Here is a 26,975-nt window from a genome sequence, read left to right on the forward strand (position 1 = left end):
GAGGGGAGGATGAGCCATTAAAGACTATGGACTCTGAGAAACAAACTGAGGGTTTTAGAGGGGAGGGGGTTGGGGGGAGAGTAAGCCCAGTGATGGGTATTAAGGAGGGCACGTTTTGCATGGATCACTGGGAGTTATATGCAAACAATGAATCATGGAACAGTACATCAAAAACTAATAATGTAGGGGCACCAGGTGGCTCAGATGGTTAAGCATTTGCCTTCGGCTCAGGTCATGATCCCAGGGTTCTGGGATCAAGCCCCACATCGAGCTCCTGGCTCATCAGGGAGCCTGCTTCTCCCTCTGCCTCTCTCCCTGCTCATGCTCTGTGTGTGTGTGTGTGTGTGTGTGTGTGTCTCGAGTGAATAAATAAAATCTTTTTAAAAAATTAAAAAAAAACTAATGGTGTAATGTATGCTGACTAACATAATAAAATAAAATTTAAAAATAAAAAAAAGAAACTGGATCTTACAGCTAGGTATGTGGTAGAGGGTGTGGAGAGGACAGTGTCAAAGCACAAATCCAGTAGCAAGCACCTGTGACTTGGCTAGTACTTTGGGCTGGAGAGGCTTGGGTTTGAATCCAGACTTTGCCACCTTCTTGCTGTATGATATTCAGCACATCACTTTCTTACACCAAGCTTTATTGCCTCCATCAAATACAAATAGCATTGTTCTAAAAAGGTTATCAGAATTAAGTGAGAACATATATGTAAGACTGCAGAACCCTTAGCATATGGAGGGTGCTTAATAAAAGTTAGTTTCCTTCCCAGATGAGTGAATTTTTCTTTCTTTCTTTCCACAGCACTTATCCAGCCGGCAGAGTGTCCAGCAAAGCACATCCCAGGTAAGCAGCTTAAGTAGGCCTCCCAGTCTTTTCCTACAGCACTTTAAGAGATCACAGCATGGGGATGCAACAGGCAATGATAGCCACCACAGACATCTTGATCATGTGATGCCTTTCATCTAAATAGCCCTGACCTCCAAGCAGATATGGCCAGTCTCCCCTCACTCCTCTGTACAAATTTACATAAGCACAATTGAAATAATGTAGACTGGGAGGCTAAAATGAATCTGTCTGGGAGAAAGTTAAAGTGTCATTTAGAATGGTATCTATTACCATCTAACATTGTAAATCAAGTGCATCAGGGTGACAGGATCTCCAAGCAATAACTTTGAATTTAGAAGTTTATGGAGAATTTAGAAGTTTGTGACCTAGTGGAGATATTAAGTTCACTCATAAGTTGGAATTATCGTTCCCATAGTTCCTTCACTCAGTTTACTTCTCCCAGCTGCATATTTGCCTGTCTCAAACCAAGCATATTGACACAACACTCCCCTACTAGCTAGCAGGGAAGACACCCTTCTGTCTCTCTTACATGATCCCCTTTGGTAGTATGAGGAGAATTAGTCATTTAGTTTTCATTTTATTTATGATCAATGTAGTGAATAATTAAAATAGGAATCACTGTTTTTTGCCTTCCTCATTAGGTAGATACAATGCGCCCACGTCATGGGGATACTTGTCGGATGCCAGTGCCACACCACTTCTTCCTCAGCCTGAAGAGTTTCACCTACAATACCATTGGGGAAGACACCGATGTCTTCTTTTCCTTATATGATATGAGAGAAGGCAAGCAGATCAGGTAAAAGTTACTAGAAGTTGTGGTGAGGTTGAGACTGTGTGAAGATGGTATTGCCTGGGTCATAAGCATCTCTGGCCTTCAGAGAAGATAGATGAACCGAGAAGGAAAAACAAGATAAAGTAACCTCTTACTTAGCTGGGAGTTTTGCCTCAAATCCCAGTGTACCTTGAAGTCATGTGTGGCCTCTTTTTTATCCTATACCTGTTTCCACATGGAAGTTCAAATCCCAGTCTTGGCTATCACCACCTCAGGGAGAGAAAAGGATGCATCTATTCAGTGCCAGAGAAAATGCGTAGGAGAAACACAGAACAAAGCAAATTCAGCAGAGAGGCCCAGCTCTAGAATGCAAGAAGCCCTGGGCCCTGACTTGCTGCATGTGGAAGAGAGGGTTCACAGGGAAATAGGAATAGGCTGTCCTATTGACACCTCATGGTGTCCTCCTGTCTGAGAGCAGCCTCAGCCCTCAATGCCATTCCAGCCCTGCAAAGAGGAGACCATCTTCTGGACAGAAGGGAAGGTCGGTCTTACTCCATCATTCCTTTTTGTCCTGGATTGGAAGACAGGCCACAGAATGGGGCTGATATGCAGTAGACCATGTATCTTGGTAGAGCAATGAAGCCTTTAAGCATGAGCAACTGCAGCAGTGCTTCCTTCTTGAAAGGTGCTGAGGAGTCAAGGAGACACTCTAGGCTTCGCTTTCTCTACAGGCCAGCAAGGCTCTGATGGGGTGAGATGATCATTGTAGCTAATTTAGGGAGGCCAGACATTTCTCTGGTTGTCCTCCAGGTGGGGCAGAGAGAAAATAAATTTGGGGATACTTTTATATTGCTTGGAAACTTCCTGTACTCAGAGTGCTATATGGATTTTTTATTTTGTTTTTTTTTTTACTTAAAATTTGAAAACAACTGTTCCATTTTTTCCACTTGCATGTTATATGTAGGAAAATTTAAAATGGAAGTTATAACAATACAAAAGAAAAGCTGTTAATTCGCATGCTCCACAGTACCTCTGATCTTGACATACCTTGCCCTGAAAATTAAAGCACCTTGCTTCACTTTGGCTTAGAGCTAAAATGATACACTCATTGTTGAGGGCATGTGGGTTTTCCTTGTCATGGCTGTCTCCCAGTATGTATGTCTAGAAAGGCTGTGGTAAAAGGCAGTTGTGGCAGGGATGGTAGCTACGCGTACTGGGCTGTGTGGGTGCAGATTCTGACGGCTCCTGTTTTCCTACTAGGCCAGAGGTTTGTGACTCTATTACTTATTTTTGTATGTGGAAGAATCCTTTCTAAAAGCTAAATTTTTTGAGTAAGTTCAGTAAATGAAACAGATAAAATAGAGCTACTTTACTGTTGGAGGGAAAAGGGAAATAATAGGAATCTCACTATTCCCCTTCCTCCACCCGGTACTGAGTATAACCACTGAAAGTCCCTGGGTTGCAATTTGAAAACCAGAGCATACTACTTTATCATCCTTGAGTGCTAGTGACTGTGTCTTCTCTTTCCGTGATCCCAGCACTTCACACAGTGCCTGTGCCCAGCAGAGATACCCCTGCTCTGGTTTGTAATCCATGCAGGATCATCAGTGCATCAGTTGTTTTATCTTTGGGCTTATTATTTATAATTGAGCCTCAAGAAACAATAAAACATTTTTAAAGAAGAAAGGTAAAAAAAATTTTTTTTGTAGAGTTGCTGGAAATGTTTTGGTCATTTAAAAATCCCTAGATATTAGAGAACTATACCAGCTTCCCATTCACATAATAAACTTGTAAGGTCCTTAATTAAAAATACTATTTACTTTCTTTAGTTTTAAGAGTGAACTAATACACAGAATTTTAGATCTAGGTTTAATTGATAAGTGTTCCTTCTTTCCATTAGCATTTGTGTCGTTGTATAAGCCCTCAAAAATTTTAGTTCATTGAGCTGATGATACCAACTAAGTATGCTTTCCTAATGATTAGGTATTAAACTGGTCATATGTTACTGCCTTGAAGCAGTTATCAGAAATCATGAAAGGTTAGGGATGTATTATATTAGGTGCACAGAGTGTTGATACAGAGCAATCAGTTTACCAATCAAACAGTGCTAGTCTAGTGTTCAGTATTGTCAGGACACTCTCACCTCTGTGCCTGAGAACATGTGTGAGCAGAGGGAGCAGGCTAAAGAGAGGTCCAGATGTTCCTGCACTCTGAGTCTCATTGCTGATCCCACAGGCAAACCTAGAGAGGCTCCAGTGAATGACAAACTGCAAACCCGCATAGCACATCCTGATAGATGTTGACTGATGAGTATTAAACAATCTGCAGGAAAGAAGCAGCAGCAGCTGGTAGGGCCTTACTAGCTGTAACTGTTTTTGTGACATTTTATCATTCTGTACAAAATCATAAATATTTAGCTTTGAAATCTAAATCTCTGAGTGAGACCTCTCCCCTGAGCTTCAGAGTTTCATTTCCTTTTTCCTACCAGACATCTGCCCTTGGATGTCCCTCAGACATTTCTACCTCAGCATATCTAAACTCAATTCAGTTTCTTTCCTTACACATATACTTCCTTCTGTGCTCCTTAAATCAAGTGAAAGGCATTATCATTTGCTCAGAAATCCATGTCAGAAATTTTGGCATCCTCTTAGGTTCCTCTCTCTCTTTCTCCTTCCCTTCTCAATTAATCACTGTATCTTATCAACTTCTGACTCCCAAATACCAATCATATCACTCTCCCTATCCATCCCTGTTGTCACCCCAGATTCTCCACATTTATTCCCAAACGCGGACTCCCTGAATCTACTGCCTTCCTACCCTGAGTTATTGTCCACAGCACCACCATCCTTACCTCTTAAAAATGCAAACCGTTCACGTCAGCCCTCACTTAACCGAAAGCCCTCGTTACTTAGTGTGACATAAAAGGTCCAGCATGATATAATTTTATTTCTCTAACCTTATTTCCTGCATCTTGATGACTTAGTTGTCTTTCCCTAAACATGCCTTGCTCTTTCATGCCTCCCTACCCTTGCTGGCTTGGTAAACTCCTGTCCATTGAAACTCAGCTATATGAAACCTTCCTCAGTATTTATGAGTATAATCAGGCCCTGAAACTTCATTGTGCCCATGATAACAGTCTGTATCTAGCTTTATTCCATTACTAGATATTAAATTGTAATCATACATATGCATGTAGATTTCCCCCACTGCAATGGGAGCTTTCGTGTGTGTCTTTGTATCATCCCCCCCACCCCCCAGTGCTAAGCACAGGACTTTGGATTTGGAGCATTAAATAAATATTTATTGAGTGAATGAATGAAGAAGTGATCAAATAACCATTCAGTCCTCTGTGAATCAAGGAATTTTTATTTAATTGAACAGTTTAGCAAACATTTACTAAGAATTTCTTGTTTGTGAGCCCCTGTAATAACTGCTTGGGATTTAGAGGTTAAAAAGGAATGTTCGGGGGTGCCTGGGTGGCTCAGTCGTTAAGCGTCTGCTTTCGGCTCAGGTCATGATCCTGGGGTCCTGGGATCAAGCCCCACATCGGGCTCCCTGCTCCGCGGGAAGCCTGCTTCTCCCTCTCCCACTCCCCCTGCTTGTGTTCCCTCTCTCGCTGTCTCTCTCTCTGTCAAATAAATAAATTAAAAATCTTAAAAAAAAAAAGGAATGTCCGTGACTCTGACAAGGTCTGAACAGAGCATTACAAAATTTCTAGAAGGTATGAAACATGTTTTCCTGATTTTAAGTACCAAAGCTAAGTGGAAAAGTAAGATTAGGGCATATGTCTTACTGACATGCAGCAAGACTTTAAGCACAATAAGCTGTCAGGAAAAAAACAAACAAAAAATACAACCCTTTAGACAAATTTTTACAGAGTTTTTTAAGCTAAAAAAATGATCAATCTTCTCTAAATCATTGGTTGTTTTATATTTTTTTTCTAATCAGTTACATTTTAGACCTTGCTTTGTATTTAGGATTAAACTGTATAGTTTGGGAAAGAAATATAGTCAACTTCACCATGTAATATACACTGAGAGAGATGTCTTTTTCTGTCATGGTGAGCTAGATTGGTTGTCACCAAGCTTTTGTTTTCAACATTCAAAGAACTATTTTTTAAAAAGAAAAAAAGAAGTCGGAGAAAAAGAGGATCACTGAAAGACTGAGAAGCCAGGCTCTTGGAGAAAGGGCTTTTGGAGAAAATGAAAGTAATTGAATTAAAGAGTGTCTAGGGTCCAGATAGGGTACTAATTCATTTGTTCAAAGATTTATTAAGCACCTACTAGCTACTGGGCTAGATAGGGATACTGAGGTGAGCAAGAGAAATATCTGCTTGTCTTCCTGGAGCTTATGATCTAGAAGAGAGACCACCTCTCTCTGCTAGAGAGATCACCAAACACATGATCCTATGAATAAGTATGTAGTTTAAAAAGTGTGATAGGTGCTATAAAGGAAAATCATGCAGAGTGCCCTGAAACCTCATGCATATTGGAATGAGGGAGGCTCTTATGGCATCCATGTTGAGGCTTAAAGTATGAGTAAACAGAAAGAGTGGATAATGTGATTTAGGCAGGGAAACCTTGGTATATTCGGAGAACTGAATGGCAGTCAGTGTTGCTGGAATGGTGCAAGTGAGAGAAGGAAAGGATGTCTCAAGAGGGGATTGAAGAGATAGTCAGGGACCACATTATATAGGGCCTTGCAGCCATGAAAGGATTTTGGATTTTATTGGAAATCAGGAAGAGAAGATACTCAAGCACAAAAAGTAGCAAAGGCAAAAGCATGAGTCAGACACAACAAAGGTATCAATGTATTGAGTTAGAAGGAAATTAGAAGAGGTGATGAGAGCTGGGAAATGGTTGGTATTGACAGTGAACTCCAGGTCTTGGAACCTGTTTCTTACCCAGTTACTCACAGCCCCTTGAACAGAGAAAGAACTCAGTAAATGTCCAATCAGAAAATGTGTTAGAGGAGCTCCAGTGGCGCAATCGGTTAGCGCGCGGTACTTATACAGAAAATGTGTTAGAGACAGATTAAATAAGTCTAGGATAGCCCTAAAAACCCTGGACACTGACTTAGATTTGATGCATTAGGTAACCCTTAATGAATCCTTGAGCAGGGGGATGACGTGAATGACATGTTGAAGGTGGTGATTTGAGATTATCACAGGGGTAATATATAGGTTAAACTAGAAAATAGATAAGTTAGAAGCTGTTGCAGACATGAAGTGATAAAGCCCCAGGATAAGGAGGCTAGGAATAAGATTAGAGAAGATAGGGCATCGTGCCCTTTAAGATTTGGACTGAGCCTCATCACCCCTATAACCTAATTTCCTATCCTTCCCCCATTGATCAGTCTAGTTTACAATAGCCTCCTTGCTATTCCCTGAAAATATAACATGTTTCTACTTTAGGGCCTTTCTTTGCGTCTGCTATTTCCCTCAACGTGCTCATGGTTCTTGCATCCCCACCTTCTTCATGTTTTTACTCAAATATCACCCTTTCAGGCTTTTCCTGGCCACCCTATCTACAATTGAAACCACCAGGGGTTCCTGGGTGGCTCAGTCGGTGAAGCGTCTGCCTTCGGCTCAGGTCATGATCTCAGGGTCCTGGGATGGGGCCCCCACATTGGTCTCCCTGCTCAGTGGGGAGTCTGCTTCTCCCTTTCCCTCTGCCCTCCCCAGCTCATACTCTCTCTCTCTCTCTCTCTCAAAATAAATAAATAAAATCTTTAGAATTGAAAGCATTATTACCACCATCTCCCACATACACATCCATATTCTCAGTGTCTCTTCTTTGCTTTATATTTTTCCTTAGGACCATATAGCATACTAAATAGTTTACATATTTACCCTTTTTATTTTCTGTGTTCCATCACTGGACTGTAAGCACTACGAAAACAGATTTTTTAAATCGTATTCACCCCCAAATCCTCTGAACCTAATAGAGTATTGGCATATGGTAGGTACTCAAAAATTATTTGTTGAAAGGATGAGTAGTCTCCTAAATGTAACAATAAACTTATTTCTCTTATCACTTTTTCTTTCTATTTCTAAAACCTATAACTCAATGGGTTTTTGTTTTGTTTTGTTTTTTTACCTTGGAGACAAGGAGAATGGGGCTATAATTATTGAAGCCAGCTGAGTGAAGGAAATGATGAGTTCAATTTGGGCTATGTTGAGTTTGAAGTGATAGCCAAAAAACCCACAGGTCATGAAGTGGGGGCATCTAGGATGCAGGTGAGATGTCACAGATGGAGATGAGAATTTTCATGGGAATAGTTTCTGCATGCAGAAACAAAGCTATCTGAAAAAGTGAGAACATGTGAGAAGAGCAAAGTGCAAAACACTTTGCACTTTGTGCAAAGTGGGAATATTTCAGTCATTAAGAAAACATTTTATGTATACCTAACATGCACAATGTACTACTGCCAAGTAGTTTAGGAATTCATTTAAGGCTGGGAAAATAAATGCCAGTAAAAGAGAAGAAACAGTTGAACACAGCTGGAAGCATCATTGTACTTGAAATAAAAAATACATTACAAAACTACAGTAATCAAAACAGTATGGTGCTGGCATAAAAACAGACATAATGACCAATGGAACAGAACAGAGAGCCCAGAAATAAGCTTACACATATACCGTCAACTCATCTTTGATTAAAAAAAGAAAAGAAAGACATCCTCCCATTTGCAACAATGTGGATGAACTTGGAGGACATTATGTTTTGTGAGATAAACCAGACATACAAGGACAAATATTACAGGATACCCCTTATATGAGGACTCTAAAATAGTCAAACTCATAGGAGCAGAGAGTAAAATGGTAATTGTCAGAGCCTGAGTGGGGAGAAGAAAATGCAGAAATATTAGGTACAAAGTTCCAGTTACATTAAGATAAGTTCTAGAGCTCTACTGTACAGCATAGTGCTTATGGTTAACAATACTGTGTTGTATTCTTAAAAATTTGCAAGAGGGTAGATCATATGTTGTGTTCTTATCTCACACTATAAATAAGTAGTAATAATAATTAGAGAGGGAGGAAACTTTTAGAGGTGATGCATATGTTTATGGCACAGATTGTGGTGATGGTTTCATGGGTATATACTTACCTACAAACTCGTTCAGTGTATACATGAGATATATACAGCTTTTCATGTCAATCATACCTCAATAAAGTGATTTAAAAAAAAGAAATATGGGGAGATGTGAATTTTCCTAGCAAGTATTACACCTAATAACAATTTAAGATTTACTAAATAAAATGTATAAGTGTCACATAACCAGTATGACAAATGTTATGCAGATTTGCCTCACTTACACTCTGAAACAGAATTTTCTAAGATAACCAGTGATATCATTACAGGAAAATAAAATTGTCTTTCTTCTGGAGGAAAAAAAAAACAGAGGAGGAATTACCTTATTCCCTCTTTTTTAAATGACATTTATCACTTCCTACATTCTATATAGTTTAGTCACTTATTGTGTTTATCACTTACTGTCTGTTTCCTCATTTTGTCTTTTTAAATAAAAGCTCCTCCTGGGCAGTGATGTTTTTATTTTGTTCACTGAGGTACCCAAGTGCCTGAAACAGTGCTTGCCACCTAGTAAGTGCTCAGTAAATATTTGTTGAATAAATGAGTGTAGCTATCCAGAATGTAGCAAAGAGCTATAAGGAGATGAAAAATATGAAAGAAGTATTATGGAACATGGAGAACAGAATGAGAAAGGATAATAAACACCTAACTAGAATCACAGAAAAACAGAAAAGAATGAAAATATTCATCACTGATGAAAGACATGAAGACATAAATAAAAGATTGCTTATTTAAAAAAAAATGTTGCTTATTTGCTTTGCTGTCACAAGATTCTTCCATAGGAGCAGTGCACTCTTTGACAGTTGTCAGAGGATGGAGAAGCCAAGATTGTTAAAAAGATCTTGTTCTCTGCCCCACTACCTCACTCTGTGGTAATGGTGAATTTAGAACACCAAGTTGGGCCAAAATGCTTTGATCTTAACAGATATAGTATAAATTGGGGGAAGACATGAAGCTCACTGATGATTTATGGTGTCTTGATTAAAGAAGGTTTCACCACCGCAACAATCAAAAAAAAAAAGACTTTTGAACTATTTGACTTTTAAAGCACTGTTGCACACAGATACAATTAAAATTAAATTTAAGAAATAAAGTTGCTCACAAAGAAACCCTTAGATTCCCTAATCCAACATAGAGTCAGATGTGACCTTAAATAAGGTCAAAGACTGCCGTTGACAGAGCACATCATATTACCCTCATGGAAGACCCATGGTACAGCTGTTCCTTTAGCTGCCTCCACATGCTGGCCCTTGTGGCGGCTGCCCAAACACTGCATGAACATTTGTCAGCATATGGATGCCTTCCTGTGCCCCTGAGTTTTGCTGAGTACCTCCTCCATGTTTACACACCAACTGTTAACAAACCAGGTCATTGGCAAGTAACCCCTCACCCCCAAATAATGAAAAATAAATGATTTACATTTTGAGTTTGGGATGCTAGAAAAAGAAAAACAAAGTAAACCTAAAGACAACAAAAGGAAGAAAATAATATAATAGAACTTAAAGAAAGGGTCAGTAAAATAAAAACTGGTTATCTGAAAAAAGAAACTTTAAAAAAATAGACATACCTTCTTTGGAAAAATGCCTCTTCAGGTCCTCTGCCCATTTTTAAATTGGATTACTTTTTTTGGTGTTGAGTCTTGTCAGTTCTTCATATATTTTGGATTCTAACTCCTTATCAGATATATCATTTGCAAATATCTTCTCCTATTCTGTAGGTTGTCTTTTTGTTTTGTTGATGCAAAGGTACAAAAGCTTTTTGTTTTGGTGTAGTCCTAGTACCTTAATTTGGTTTGGTTTCTCTTTCTTGAGGAGACATATCTAGAAAAATGTTTCTGTGGCTGATGTCAAAGAAAGTACTGCCTATGTTTTCTTCTAGGAGTTTTATGGTTTGTTGGTACGCCGCTGTTGTTGGGAATGCCAATTGGTGTAGCAACTGTGGAAAATAATATGGAGGTTCCCCCAAAAACTAAAAATACAATAACATATAACCCAGTAATTCCACTACTGGATATCTACCCAAAGAAAATGAAAACACTAATTTGAAAAGATATATGCATCCCTATGTTTATTGTAGCATTATTTACAATAGCCCAGGTATGGAAACAACCCAAGCATTCATCGATAGATGAACGGATAAAAAAAGATGTAGTATATTCAATGGAATATTACTCAGACATTAAAAAGAATGAGATCTTGCCATTTGCAAAAACATGGATGGACCTAGAGGATATAATACTAAGTGAAATAAGTCAGACAGAGAAAGACAGATAACATACAATTTCACTCATATGTGGAATTTAAGAAACAAAGCAAACAAAGAGACAAAAAAAAAAACCAGACTCTTGAATGCAGAGAACAGACTAGGGGTTGCCAGGAGGGGGGGGGGGTGGGGGGAGGGGTGAAACAGATAAAGGGGATGAAGAGTACACTTATCTTGATGAGCACTGAGAAATGTGTAGAATAGTTAAATCATCGGATGGTATACCAAAACTAATATAACACTGTATGTTAATTATCTTCAATAAAACAAATTTTAATAGATATACCAATAGCAAGAGTAATCAAAAAGAAAGACACAGATAAGCTATAAATATTAAAAATTATATGGAACACATTTATTTAAATTGAGGCAAGGTTGAAATAGCATAAAATCAATCATTTTTAAAATGAACAGTTGAGTGGCATTTACTATGTTCACAATGTTGTACAATAATCACCTCTGTCTAGTTCCAAAACATTTTCATACCCCAGAAGGAAGCCCTGGATCTAATAAGCAGTTGTTCTTCCAACTTACCCCTGCTTATAGCCCATGGCAGCCACCAATCTGCATTCCATCTTTATAGACTTATATATTCTAGATATTTCACATAAATGGAATCATATATATAATATGAGACCTTTTGCACTTGATTTACTTCACTTACAATGTTTTTAAGGTTCATTCATGTTGTAGCACGTATCATCAGTACTTCATTTCTTTATATGGCTAATTAGTATTCCATTGTATGGATATGCCACAAATTGTTTATTTGTTCATTCATTGTTGGATAGTTGCACTGTTTCTAACTTTTGGCTCTAGTGAATAGTACTACTGTGAACACGTGTATATATGTATTTGATTGCCTGCCTTCTATTCTTTTAGGTATATATCTAGAAGTGTAACTGCTGGGCCATACAGTATTTCTACGTTTAGCTTTTGAGGAACTGCCAAACTATTTTTCACAGAGACCTAACCATTTTACATTCCTACCAGTGATGTGTGAGGGCTCCAATTTCTGCACATCCACATTAATACTTGTTATTTTCTTTTCTTTTTTTAATTCTAGCTATCCTACAGGGTGTGAATGTGAATTAGTACCTCATTGTGGTTTGATTTGCATTTTAATGGTAACTAATGATGTGAGCATCTTTTCATGTGTTTACTCACCATTTGTATATCTTCTTTGGAGAAATGTTATTCAAGTCCTTTGCCTATTTTTAATTAGATTATTTGTCCCTTTTTTAGAAATTTAAAAAAATATATGTATTAACTGAATGTTTTGTTTTGTATCCAGTTTTTATTTAAATTCCAGTTAGTTAACATACAGTGTTATATTAGTTCAGGAGTAGAATTTATTGATTTGTCGCTTACATACACCACCCAGTGCTCATCACAACAGTGCCCTCCTTAATGCCCATCATCCATTTAGCTCATCCCCCCACCCACCTTTCCTCCAGCAACCCTCAGTTTGTTCTCTATGATAAAGAGTCAGACTGAGGGTTGCTGGAGTGGAGGGGAGTGGGAGGGATGGGGTGGCTGGGTGATGGACATTGGGGAGGGTATGTGCTATGGTGAGCGCTGTGAATTGTGTAAGACTGATGAATCACAGACTTGTACCTCTGAAACAAATAATACATTATATGTTAATTTAAAAGAGTCTGTTTTATGGTTTGCCTGTCTCTTTTTTTCCCCTCTATGTTCATCTGTTTTGTTAAATTCCACATATAAATGAAATCATATGGGATTTTTCTTTCTCTGACTGAATTATCCCCTTAGAATAATACACTCTAGTTCCATCCATGTCATTGCAAATGGCAAGATTTCATTCTTTTTGATGGCTGAGCAATATTCCATTGTATAGATATATCACAACTTTTTTTTTTTTCAACTTCTTTATCCATTTATCAGTTGATGGATATTCGGGCTCTTTCCATAATTAGGCTATTGTTGATAATGCTGCTATAAACAACTGAATATTTTTTGAATTTTCATTCCAATGTAGTTAACATACAGAGTTAACATTAGTTTCAGGTGTACAATATAGTGATTCAACAATATATCCCCTAGTGCTCATCATGACACATGCACTCCTTAATCCCCATCACCTATTTCACCCATCCCCCCCCCACCTCCCCTCTGGTAACCATCAGTTTTTCTCTATAGTTAAGAGTGTGTTTTTTGGTTTGCCTCTCTCTCTTTTTTCCTTAGCTCATCTGTTTTGTTTCTTAAATTCCACATATGAGTGAAATCCTATGGGATATTTGTCTTTCTCTGACTAACTTATTTCACTTAGCATTATACTGTCTAGCTCTATCCATGTTGATGCAAATGGCAAGATTTCATTCTTTTTTTATGCCTGAATAATATTCTATTATATGTATATATATCACATCTTCTTTATCCATTCATCCATTGATGGACATTGGGCTACTTTCATAATTTGCTGTTGTAAATAATGCTGCAATCAACATAGGGGGCTTATATCCCTTCAAATTAGTGTTTTCTTATTCTTAGGGCAAATACCCAATAGTGCAATTACTGGATCATGGGGTAATTCTATCTTTAACTTTTTGAGGAACCTCCATATTGTCTTCCATAGTGGCTGCACCAGTTTGCATTCCCACCAGCAGTGCACAAGGGTCCCTTTTTCTCCACATCCTCACCAGCATTTGTCATTTCTTGAGTTTTTTTATTTTAGTCATTCTGACAGGTGTGAGGTGATATATCATTGTCATTTTGATTTGCATTTCTCTGATGATGAGTGATGTTGAGCATCTTTTCATGTGTCTGTTGGCCATCTGTATGTCTTATTTGGAGAAATGTCAGTTCATGTCTTCTGCCCATTGTTTAATTGGATTATTTGGGTTTTGGGTGTTGAGTTGTATAAGTTCTTTATATATTTTGAATACTAATCCTTTATCAGATATGTCATTTGCAAATACCTTCTCCCATTCCATAGGTTGCCTTTTAGTTTTCTTGGTCATTTCCTTTGCTGTGCAGCAGCTTTTTATTTTGATGAAGTCCCGATAGTTATTTTTGCTTTCGTTTCCCTTGCCTTAAGAAACATATCTAGAAAGGCTGATGGCTGATGTCAGAGAGGTCACTGCCTTGGCTCTCTTGTAGGATTTTTATGGTTGCAGGTATCATCACATTTAGGTCCTTAATCCATTTAGAGTTTATTTTTGTGTATGGTGTAAGAAAGTGGTCCAGTTTCATTCTTTTACATGTAGCTGTCCAATTTTCCCAAAACCATTTGTTTAAAGAGACTGTCTTTTGGGGTGCCTGGGTGGCTCAGTTGGTTAAGTGACTGCCTTCGGCTCAGGTCATGATCCTGCCTGGAGTCTCGGGATCGAGTCCTGCATCGGGCTCCCTGCTCAGCGGGGAGTCTGCTTCTCCCTCTGACCCTCTTCCCTCTCGTGCTCTCTATCTCTCATTCTCTCTCTCTCAAATAAATAAATAAAATCTTAAAAAAAAAAGAATAGCATCATACTATATTATTAAAAAACAAAAAGAGAGACTGTTTTTTTCCCCATTGCATATTTTTGCCTTCTTTGTTGAAGGTTAATTGACCATATAATTATGGGTTTATTTCTGGATTTTCTATTCAGTTCCATCGATCTATGTGTCTTTTTTTGTGTCAGTACCGTACTGTCTTGATCACTACAGCTTTGTAATATTACTTAAAGTTTGGAATTGTGATACCTCCAATTTTGTTTTTCTTTTTCAAGATTACTGTTTGTCTTTTTGTTGAGTTGTAAGAGTTCTTCATTTTTCCAGGATACTAGACATTTATCAGATATATGATTTGTAAATATGTTCTCCCATTCTGTAGGTTGTCTGCACTTTCTTGATAACATCCTTTTTATTTTTTTAGTTTTTAGTTTCAATGAAATCTACTTTATCTTTTTTTCTCATTTTGCTTATGTTTTTGGAGTCATAGAATACATTTTAAAAATTGTATACATATACTATGAACAACTTGATACCACTAAACTTGTGTTCACATATATGAGTGTTATTTTTGTAGTAACAGATATCTTAAAGCAGTCTAAATATCCATAAGTAGAGAGATAACTAAATAAATAATAGCTTAACCTTTGAAAAGATTGAGGTGAAAAGAAGTGAGAGAGCAACTGAATTAGTTTTCAATTGTTGCACAACATATTACAGCAAGTTCTATGGATTAAAAAAATACCCATTTTTTAGTTCACAGTTACGTAGGTTAGAAGTCTGCAAAGACATGACTGGGCTCTCTGCTTAGGTTACCACAAAGCCAAAGTCAAGGTGTCAACTGGGCTGTGTTCTAGTCTGAAAGCTCTAGGGGCAATAGTGTTCTAAGCTCTTTGGTTGTTGTTGGTAGGATTGAGTTTCTTACCATTGTAGGGTTGAAGTTCCCATTTCCTTCCTGGCTTTCACCAGGGAGCTGCTCTCAGCAGCTAAAGGTCACCTGCTTTCCTTGCTATGTAGCCTTCTTCATCTTTTTTTTTTTTAATGTTATGTTAGTCACCATACATTACATCATTAGTTTTTGATGCAGTGTTCCATGATTCATTGTTTGTGTATAACACCCAGTGCTCCATGCAGTACATGCCCTCCTTAATACCCATCACTGGGCTAACCCATCCCCTCAGCCCCCTCCCCTCTAAAACCCTCAGTTTGTTTCCCGGAGGCCATAGTCTCTCATGGTTCTTCTCCCCCTCCGATCCCCCCCCTTCATTTTTCCCTTCCTTCTCCTAATGTCCTCCGTGCTATTCCTTATGTACCACAAATAAGTGAAACCATATGACAATTGACTTTCTCTGCTTGACTTATTTCACTTAGCATAATCTCCTCCAGTCCCATCCATGTTGATGCAAAAGTTGGGTATTCATCCTTTCTGATGGCTGAGTAATATTCCATTGTATATATGGACCACATCTTTATCCATTCATCTGTTGAAGGGCATCTCGGCTCTTTCCACAGTTTGGCTATTGTGGACATTGCTGCTATGAACACTGGGGTGCATATGGCCCTTCTTTTCACTACATCTGTGTCTTTAGGGTAAATACCCAGGAGTGCAATTGCTGGGTCATAGGGTAGCTCTATTTTTAATTTTTTGAGGAACCACCATACTGTTTTCCAAAGTGGCTGTACCAACTTGCCTTCCCACCAACAGTGTAAGAGTGTACCCCTTTCTCCACAACCTCTCCAACCCTTGTTGTTTCTTGCCTTGTCAATTTTTGCCATTCTAACTGGTGTAAGGTGGTATCTCAGGGTGGTTTTGATTTGAACTTCCCTAATGGCTAATAATCATGAACATTTTTTCATGTGTCTCTTAGCCATTTGTATGTTTTCTTTGGAGAAGTGTCTGTTCATGTCTTCTGCCCACTTTTTGACTTGATTATTCGTAGCCCCCTTCATCTTTAGGTTATCAGCAATGCAATGAATCCTTTCCACGCTTTGAAGCTCTGACTTTGTTTTCTGCAAGTAGCAGAAGAAAATTCTGCACTTTTAAAAGATTCATGGCACCGGGTCATACTCACCCAGACACTCTCCCTAGCTTACGTTCAATTGTGCCATATAACATAACCTAATCATTGGAGTAAATGCCACCATATATACAGTCACAGGATTATGAAACACCAGGACTGGGGAGGAAATTTGGGAAACCATATTAGAATTTCCCAACAGCAGGGATTATCTCTACGTAAGCACATTCTATATATTAAAAAATTAATGAAATATTGTTCGGTGGAAAGAGCAAGTTTACAATTTTATGTTTAGTATGACATATTTGTAGGGATAAACTACATATGTCTGTGTATATAATGTATATTATAATCTTCAGTAATTTTTTAAAAGACTAAAATTTCTAAAAAGAATTCTTGAACTGACAGACATTTAAAGTTTTGGTAGTGATACTTTCTTAAATTGGCTGGCAACTTAAGAGAGACAATTATAGCAAGTTATAATAAATACTGGCTTTGCTATATGAGTAGATAAATAGACTACAATGTTTCATTTATACTTCTCCCCATCTTCAAATGGCCAGCTTCAGATGTCAGTGTGGAACAAACATCTGCTTTGATGTTGAGTGATAATGAGGTAACAGAAGAACAAAGTCTATAAAAGGCCAGAATTTAAAAGGTCCTTTGTATTTTTTCCTTAGTATCATGGATTCCCCTCTAAAAGGAATACATTGCCTAAGTTAAATTTTTTTCTGTATACACATCTATTAAGATTGTTAACCATTATCTTAATCTATTTAATAATTACCACATAATTATCTCCTCAAAATAGTACAAATAATTTTCTTTTAGAATAGAATTTGTGTTATGGTTTGTAGTTGGTTCTATATGGATTCACTTATTCTATTACGTGAATTTCCTTTTTCACACAAGGAGTATTATGGTGTAACTTATTTTCTGTGTACCTCTGGTGTGCCTGTTAATATGCCGGGTTCTCTTGCTGGCTCTTTACCAATTTAGCGAAATGCTCTAAAGTCTCAGGGTACCAATGATTGATTTCATCACTCAACTGGCTTTCCCTAAGGAGTCTTCTTTATGCCAGGTTTTTCTGCTAGGCCTTGGGAACACAGAGTTGCCCTCAAAAACTTAATCTTTCTTGATTATCACATGAAAACACTTATGTTAGCTATCTTCTCATGGCTGCTGTGCAAAGCAAGCTAAAATGCTTCATTTCTTATTCTCCTGGAGTTTATTCAGCATTCAAAATACCCTTGCGTAGAATTAACTTTTTCTTGAAAACCAGCTGCTTCTGTAGTTGAAGTACAGAAATCTCCTTGAGAGTCCAGCATTCTACCCAAATGAGGTAATTTGCCTCTGTGAAAATCTCAGGTGCTCTAGAGAGGAATTTTCTTTTAAAATGATGTTTGAGAATTTTGTTTATTAACAGTTTTGCTTCCCTCAGCAAAAAAAAGTCATGTCTTAACAATGCAACTGGATCTTATTGGCAGGAGCTCAGGCAGCCAGTGAGGGACCTGCAGTTCAATCTTGGTCCTTCCACTTAGGTCCCTATGGTATGGTCTAGCCTGTCTTAACTTGGTCTGGGACATAGCCTCCAGCTCACTACCCAACATTCCCCCCAAGGATTTTCTGTGAGTCCCAGCAGGAATAAGAGGAGCTAGTACCCTGGCTTAGGTGACTGTCAACATCGCTTTCCTTTTCTACTCTGTTCTCCAGTCTGTCATTGTCAATATGCATATCTTCCTTGGAAATTACAGAGATTTATGGAAATTAAAAATTAGCTCACTCTCATAAAAGAAAGCCAGGGATCAGGATGCCTGGGTGACTCAGTCGGTTAAGCATCTGCCTTTGGCTCAGGTCATGATCCCAGGGTCCTAGGATCGAGTCCCACATTGGGCTCCCTGCTCAGCAGGGAGCTTGCTTCTCCCTCTGCCTCTACCTGCCGTTCCCCAGGCTTGTGCTCTCTCTCTCTGACAAATAAATTAATTAGTTTAAAAAAAAAGAAAAAGCCAGGGACCTGTGCCCTATGGATGGAAAAACCCACACACAAATATTTAAGTGAATCTGTATGTAATCCAATTATCTTGTAAGTTTTTTCATTAATATATTTTATTACATAACACAAAACTGAAAATACAGAATGAATGCAAATATGGTTTAAACCTAAATATATTGCATTCCAGGGGCCAAGCCAACCCAACATGCTTTCATATGTATGTCCAAGGCATCAGGTCTTGCTCAGAAACATTAAAGTTAAAATCTGTTAATGAATAGGCAAAGTGAAGTTTTCACTTTAGATATGTACCTTGGTCTATTGTTAAACCTATGTCTTTTTTCATCTGAGAATAAGATCAGAAGTTACCAGTGGTTATTATGCTCTGAGTCTAGATGTCAGACTAGAGAAAAATTTTAATACAGTGTCCTATAGAGTTTAGTTGAAAACGGTAAAAGAAATGGTCACGTTCTTTAAGATCTTTGTTTAGAAGAAATTTGCCTTCTGCTCTGTCTAGACCATAATGCACAGTGCAACGTAGAAGAAAATGACTAATGGCTTCTGACCTAAGTTAAAAAGAAAAAAAATCCTCTGCCTGGAGAGGCTTGTAGAGAATTAAGGGGTATCAGAGGTAGAAGTTATAGTAGATTGGTATAGTCATTTATTTATGAGTCAGACATCTATTTTGCACTTACTATATACTTCCACTGTTACAGTCTCTAGAGATATGGCAGCGAATAGAACATACAAAAATTCCTGTTCTCATGAAGCTTACATTCTGCTGGTGAGAGTCAGTCAATAAATATAATAAATAAATAAAGTATATGGTATATTTGGAGGGATAAATGTTATTGAATATAAAAAGTAAACTATAAGGGAGAATTTGCTGTCTTGAATAAAGTAGTCAGCATAGGCTTTACTAAGAACGTGAATATACCATGGGGCTATCTTCCAGGGGAAAGACCTCTTGTCTACCATCCTCACATCAGTGGATCTCAAAATGACTTCCAGGGGCACGCGGGTGGCTCAGTTGGTTGAGCATCTGCCTTTGGCTTAGGTCATAATCTCAGGGTCCTGGGATCAAGTCCCACATCAGGCTCTGTGCTCAGCAGGGGGTCTGCTTCTCCCTCTCCCTCTGCCTCCTCCCCCCCTCCTGGCTCATGTTCATGCTCTGTCTCTCTCCTTCAAATAAATATATAAAATCTTTAAAGAAAAGAAAGTTCTCTTATTTAAAAAAAAAAAAAGACTTCCAAACTAATAAGGTGGAGCCAAGGGATGAAATTGTAGTCAGCTTCCTCACCCTTGGCCATTTAAGGATAAATAAGTAAACTGGATAGATAGATAGATAGATAGATAGATAGATAGATAGATAGATAGATAGATAAGAAATGAGGGCGGGTTGGATTTGGGCTGTCTTCTAAAGGTAGAACTGTGCTGGTTTCATTTTTGGTATGGTGAAGTAAGCTCCTAACTGGCTAGCCCTCCCACAGTTACCTATTAACACTGGCTAAAAACCAAAAAACAATCACCCTAAGGTTCTGCAGAATGAACAAAAGCAGGCAGATATTGGAGGGGAGTAAAAACTTAGAGAAAGGAACCAACACATGGTGAATTTCCTGCTTTTATGGCTTTGGTCTGAGAGAATATCCTGGGGTAGCTAAAACTCCAACAGAAACCCTGCCATATTTTTAGCCTGAGGAACCAAGATATGGAGCCTGGGGCAAGCATGACCACTGCAGGGAGTCTTGGAGAGGCGAGAGTAGGAGATGGACAATCCCAAATTCTATATATGAACTCTGCCCATGTCAGCAGGTGATCCCTGAAACACAAATAGGCAAGGCAAACTCAAGGCAGCTAGCAACTTAAGGCTAAAAGAAAACTGAGATTTGATCTCCATCAATCACAGGAGAAATATTACAGATTAAGTCTAATCAAGTTAATTCCTATTAAAATAAAAATACTAACTAACCCTCTAAAGAAGACTATAAAAGAATCAAGCATCTCCATAGCATAACAATTACAATGTCCAAGGTACAGTCCAAAATTTTGGGACATGCAAAGAACCAGGAAAATGTAACCCATTCTCAGGTGAAAAGGCAATCAACAGAAGCCAATCCTGAGATAACTCAGATGTTGGAATTATCAGACAGGGCTTTTAAAGCAGCTGTTAGGGCGCCTGGGTGGCTCAGTTGGTTAAGTGACTGCCTTCAGCTCAGGTCATGATCCTGGAGTCCCGGGATCTAGTCCCACATCGCACTCTCTGCTCAGCAGGGAGTCTGCTTCTCCCTCTGACCCTCTTCCCTCTCGTGCTCTCTATCTCTCATTCTCTCTTTCTCAAATAAATAAATAAAATCTTAAAAAAAAATAAAGCAGTTGTTATAACATGTTCAATGAGGGAATAAATAGTAAAAATCTCAACACAAAAATACAAAATACTTTTTTTTAAATAACCAAATGGAAATTTTAGAACTGAAAAATATAATATTTATATTAAGAATATCTGGAATAAAAATATCTCTGGATGAGGTTAATTGAACCAAGAGATCATAGAGAGAATCAGTGAATATAAACACCAATATGAATTATCCAGTCTAAAAAAGAGAGAAAAATATTGAAACAAAGCAAAATAAACAACAAAATCTTAAGGTGACAATTTCAAAGCTCACACTGGAATTTCAGAAGAAGAGAAAAAGAATGGGTCAAAAAAAGCATTTGAAGAAATAAGGGCAAATAACTTGACCAAATTTTGTGAAAGATACAAATTTACAGATTTAAGAAGCTTATCAAACACCAAACAGGATAAATGACACATCATTGTCTAACTACTTAAAACCAATGAAAAAGAAAATCTTAAAAGCTGCTAGTAAAAAATGCCACATTGCATACAGGGAAGCAATTCAGGTGATCATGGGCTTTTTATCAGAAATATAGAGACCAGAAGACAGTAGAAAAGCATCTTTAAAGTGTTAAATTTTAAAGTGTTGAAGAACAAATACAAAATTATATATCTAATGGAAAGGGTCTTTCAAGAGTGAAGACAAAATAAAGACATTTTAAGATAAGGGAAAACTAAGAGAATATGTCACTTGCAGAATTGCACTTCAAGATATGCTAACAGAGGTTCTCCAGCCTAAAGGAAAGAATTGGAGGGAAACCCAGATTTTCAGGAATGATTGAAGAGCACTGGAAATGGTAAATATGTGGATAAATATAAAAGTCTATCCTCTTAACTTAAAAAAAAATACATGACTATATACGGCAAAAGTTACATTTTTTGAAGGTATTATAATGTGTGTACATGTAGTACATGTGACAACTCTAGCAGAAAGGATGGTGGGGAGTGATAATTTAACCTCTAAAGTTGAAAATTTTCTACCTTTTATGTAAAATGGGAAAATATTAACTCTAAATTTACCATGAATAGTTAAGGATATATAAACTAATGCAAAGAAGTATAGCTAAAAAGCCCATAAATAAATTAAGTGGAATTCTAAAATATTCTCGATAATGGGAAATTCCTAGGACTGTTTTGGTCCTTTGTTTTTTCACATCCTAAACTACATGTTCATGGTTTCTTAAAAGCCAACTCCAAATTAAGGGAGTATGATTTCAGGTATCATTCATAATGGCAAAGATTTGCCTCTGTGGCTAAATTTAATTAGTCTTTCTTAGAAAATTGCTAGATTATAGACGTCAAAATCATCAAGACACTAGAGAATAAAAGAGATAACTTAGAGTAGAAGGAAAATCCTTTGTGAATAAAGTGGCAATAACTTTTGAACAAGTTTTTCAACTTAAATTGAAAACGAGAAAATTGCCATGATAGAAACAAATTAATCCCTCCCTTACTTCTTTTTTAGAGTATTATATGTGCAGACCAAAAATGTTACAGAGCCTGTGGTGAACTGGTAACATTTATCAAAAGAACTAATGACTTGCTATAAACTCTCAAGATGGACTTCCAGCATTAAGGCTACAGTTGCAAAAATGACTTTGTGTAGAATCTAGATGAATTCAGATAAAAGGTACTCTTTCCCTCATTTCTACCCCTCCTTCAAGGCCAAAGCCACAGGTAGAGTGATCAGCCAGGTTAGTCACTCCCACTCCTGTCCCAGCATCTACTTGGCTGCACACCTTGTCCTGCTCATTTCCACCAGTTGCTGGTTAACAGAAGACAGTCCTCAAAGGATCCACTGCTCCATCCTAGTCCAACAGATCATTTAAATAACTGCTGTAGGCTTCTCAAGTACAGCGACCGCAGATCACAATCTGTTAGAGCCAGTAGAAAGCATCTGTCAGAGATGTCAGGGCCCAGGTTGGGATATCCACTGATTGCCATGAAGGGCTTTGTTAAAGAAAGAAATGACTCAGACACTTGTTAAAGACAGTATGGCAGACTTTCAGGACCATTGCAATGGGTGTAAGGACCACTGCAATAGGATTTTGCCTTAGAGGAGAGAGATTAGATTACGACACGGAAAAATGAGAATTTATAGCCAAAGAGCAGGTTTGGGAGTCAGTGGATGGAAAATTACATTGAGACACAACAACAGCCATTGCATTTGGAGATTGTCAGGGGAGGTTTTAAATGATGTGTTTTAACCATTGGATAAGAAGAAACTTAACAGTTGATTGAGGAGTGAATGGGCAGTGCAAAAATGTAGAGGCAGGAATGAGGATACTCTGAAGAAGTTAGGTAGAAAAGAATGGCACGGCTGAAGGGGCTTTTGGAAGGGAGCATGAAGATAGGGAGAAGAGAGAGTGCAACGGAGCATGGTCCCACAGGGACTGGGGAGGAGGGGTGGAAGTGCCTGGAATCACAAATAAGTTGGATTAGGCTATGATAAATTTGGAAGACATCCATATCCAATGATTTTTGTTTTCCAGTGAGGCTTAAGGAAAAATGTAGGAAAGAAATAGAAGGGGGCACGAGTGAACATTCCTTCATTGCATATGATGTATCAAGCCCCATGCCAGGAGCTTTACAATGTCACCTAATTCAGTCCCTGCATCTACTCTGAGTATGAATGAACAGTTTGCTAGTGTCCAGTCCAAGATTCAAGTCCTGGTCTTCCCCCTACTTTATTTCCATTACACCATATTGTTACAGCGTTTCATGAGAGAATAGCCAAACAGATTGCAGGATCACCAGAAGATAGAAATCAGGAACTTTTCATGAGACCTAATCATAGTCATGGATTCCAGCAGCCAAGGGATCTGTACTTGATGACTGCCTACCATACCTTCCAAAAACAATAGGCAGATTTCTCCGTTAGCAATCCCCTGAGAAACAGATTCTTGATGCCTGAATGCTATATCACTGGAAGCACATCAGGAGCCCAGATTTAAGAGAAAAGCTGGGGGAAAACCTTACTGAGATCAAAATTAAACATTTACCTGGTCCAGAAACCCTGAAATATAAGTTGTTTTACTTCTTGGTTTGCTTTGAATTTTTTGCACTGAAACATCTTACTTCCATTAAGAAATTTGTGGGATAGGGGCACCTGGGTGGTGCAGTTGGTTAAGCATCTGACTCTTGGTTTCAGCTCAGGTCATGATCTCAGGGTCTTGGGATCGAGCCCCACATCAGGTTCCCCAGTCAGTGTGGAGTCTGCTTAAGACTCTCTTTCCCTCTGCCCTTCCCCTGCACCCTGCAATCTCTCTCTCTCTCTCTCTCAAATAAATAAATAAATCTTTAGAAAAAGAAAATACATTTGTGGGATATACTAAGGCGTAAACTGATAAGGCTGAGTACCCTATGGATAGCTTCAGAATAACAGTTAACCTAGTTTATCTTAATTGGTTAGTGACATTTGTGTAGGGCTAAAAGTCAAAAAGTATGGCTATAGAGGAAATGGAGGAATCAGCTTGCAGTGAGCTCCCCACTGCCCAGAAGAGTATCCTGGTATCTCACATGGGCTTGCAAGATTTATGGATGAATGAAGACACAGAAGTAAACCAGGGAGAAAGAGTACAGGATCCTTTGGTACTATATTCTTGGAAGAATGTATGTGCACAGAGGCAGTACACATAACCCCTTTACATCCTGTTTCTGAGGGAACACAGGGCTTCTGAAACCTGTCTGATTCCACGTTGAGAACTCCCCTTTAAGGCACAAACAGCCCACTCTGGGAACAGACCTGTGCTATCTTAGTACTTATGCCTTGGCATCCACCTCATTCCATCTGCCTGTTCTGGCTCCACACTCTGATTCTAACCAGGGTGTGGTCAGCCACGACCAATCTGTGGCTTTATCCCACTGCCCCTGAGGATAATTCAACCTACCCATGGTTCATCCCCAATCCTAGTTCTGCCTGAGATTCTCCTGCCTCACCCCTATAAGTCAGGACTTATCAGGATTCCTGGGCTTGACCTCTAAGGTTTGTCCTTGCCCTTGTCTTAAACTCTCTGAACTCACACTCCTGCCAGAGTGAGCCTACATACCTTACCATGGTTAGTGCTGCCAAATAAGCTGGACTGCTTAACCCCTCTCTGCTTTTATTTCCTCAACTATAAAATAGTAGTATTTGCCTTTTCTCTGCCATCATGGTGTGTGTGGTTGACTGTTCTTTGCCATATCTTTTCACAAGAATTTCAGGATCAGGTGATTCCTGGCCAAGAAACAAAAGCAGAATCATCACATTCCCCAGTGGATTTGGATGAAAACTGGTAATAAAATCAAGTGCAACTCCAAGAGGAGACATTGGAGAACCACCAAACTGGGTCTATAAGGAGTCACACATGAGATGGCATACGTATTTATGCTGCATGAAGGTCACTTGCTCATATGGTATCACTCTGTAAACATCACTACTACCTGACCAACAGATAAGTTTTGTTGAGAAGATGATCTTTCTCTCTTACTATGCTGCTACACCAGTAGGTTGGTTCAGTAATAAATATGTAAGACCTTTTGTTTGAAAAAAAAAAAGTAGTAGTGTCTCCCTAATTAAAGTGACAATGCAATCCCTAGAACAAGGCCCTGGAAGATAGTAAATCTCAGTAAATATTCACAGTTATCATCTTTATTATACATGTTTAAGTTTTGCTCTTGAATCTAAACATCAGTGTTCTTTATATGCTTTAGCTGGGCTTGTGAAAGACAGGAAGGGCAAATAAAGGTCGGTTGCCGCTGCAAAGATTCTTCCCACCACAGAGACCCTGCTTTTGCTAGACACCTGGCAGGCAGCCTTCCCTGGGACCTAAACCTAAGTAGCAGGATCTCTGCCAGCTTTGCCTGGGTGACAGGACAGCAGAGAGATTTCATGACAGTAAGATGTCATCAGAGCCCTATGGCAGCAGCAGGCACATTCAGAATATTCATTTATTGCTGTGAAGCTCTTGAGAGCCTTTAAAGCAGGAAAAAGCTGTGTGTGTACAGATAGGAGCCTTCTGTGGGGAAAACTACCCCTTTATTATTTCTCATTTTGCTCTCAGCTACCTTGGTATTTTAATTGTGTTGTTCTTATAAACATAAAGTCATTAGAAGTCAAGAAGATTTTATTAGGTAAAGTTTATTTTTATTTAGTAAGTCTCTATAAGCTGTAAGCTTCTATGCTTGATTGTTTGAGGGTTGCAGGAGATACTGTCCCTGATACCTTGCAGACAAGGACACTGGACTTAAAGGATGTGTTAGAGATCCCCAGGACAACCTCTATTGGCCATTAATTAGAAGGACTTTTGAGATTCAGCATATAGCTGTATTCATAGCTGAGATTTATTACAGTGACATAGGATACAGAGCTGGATCATAAGGGAGAACACAGGCAGAGCCTGGAAGGATCCAAGTGCAGGCTTACTTATGCTTTCTCCTTCACATGAGGAGATCACACAGAACACACTCCTCCAGCAATAAAAATGCAGCAATATCTGTGCAGTGTCTCAGCCCCCAGCAAGCCCATTTAGAGACTCAGCACGCAATGTTTATAGGGGGCTGTCGCATGGGCAGCCTTTGCTTACCATATAAAAATTCCCAGAAGGGAAACAAATGTTCAGCATAAGCCATAGTGCCCCACAGAAACAGTCTAGGCACAGTGAGCCACCCTTAACGGTTGGGAACTCTTCAAGAACCAAATTCCCAGATGCCAGCCAAAGGCTGACCTTGCAAGCATACCTTTCTAAGATAGCAGTCTCAGGCATTCTATGTTAACTCTCTTCTGCACAGAGAAGGTGTCACATATGTACACACCAGCTCTAATGCTAGCCTGTCAGAGGCACTGCCATAAATGGTTAGATGTTAGCAGAGGAATAGATCCTTTCTGACTGATGGGGCCATAGAAGCCTCCATGACCCTACATGTTTGAGCTGGGCCTCAAAGGATAGGCAGGGTTTGCACAGAAGAGAGAAGTGGGGAGATAGGATGCAGTGAAAAAAGAATACTTTTAGAGAAATGCAAGCAGACCCATCTGGCCTGAAACAAGGTATGTTGATGGAAATAAAAGAATTTAGGGAGACAGGAAGAAGACAGATGCTAGAAGGTCTGGACTGCCAGGTGGATGCTTTTAGGAGCTTCATTTACAGAGCTGGAGCAGCACTGAAGG

At 38.7% G+C, this 26,975-nt stretch overlaps 1 protein-coding gene across 7 annotated transcripts in view; it reads left to right on the plus strand.

The window, feature by feature from the left end:
- The window catches only part of DOCK3 (dedicator of cytokinesis 3), a 525,427-nt gene that overhangs the window by 362,698 nt on the left and 135,754 nt on the right, over nt 1-26,975 (plus strand). For all 7 annotated transcript variants that reach the window (XM_025885347.2, XM_073901288.1, XM_073901292.1 and 4 more), the window contains 2 exons: nt 805-846; nt 1,491-1,645. In XM_025885347.2, the coding sequence (XP_025741132.1) occupies nt 805-846; nt 1,491-1,645 (197 nt within the window). The remainder of the gene's footprint in view (nt 1-804; nt 847-1,490; nt 1,646-26,975) is intronic.

This window comes from Callorhinus ursinus, unplaced genomic scaffold, assembly GCF_003265705.2.
Source record: "Callorhinus ursinus isolate GAN/ISIS: 27379988/994484 unplaced genomic scaffold, GSC_fseal_2.0 scaffold15, whole genome shotgun sequence".
Lineage (NCBI taxonomy): Eukaryota > Metazoa > Chordata > Mammalia > Carnivora > Otariidae > Callorhinus > Callorhinus ursinus.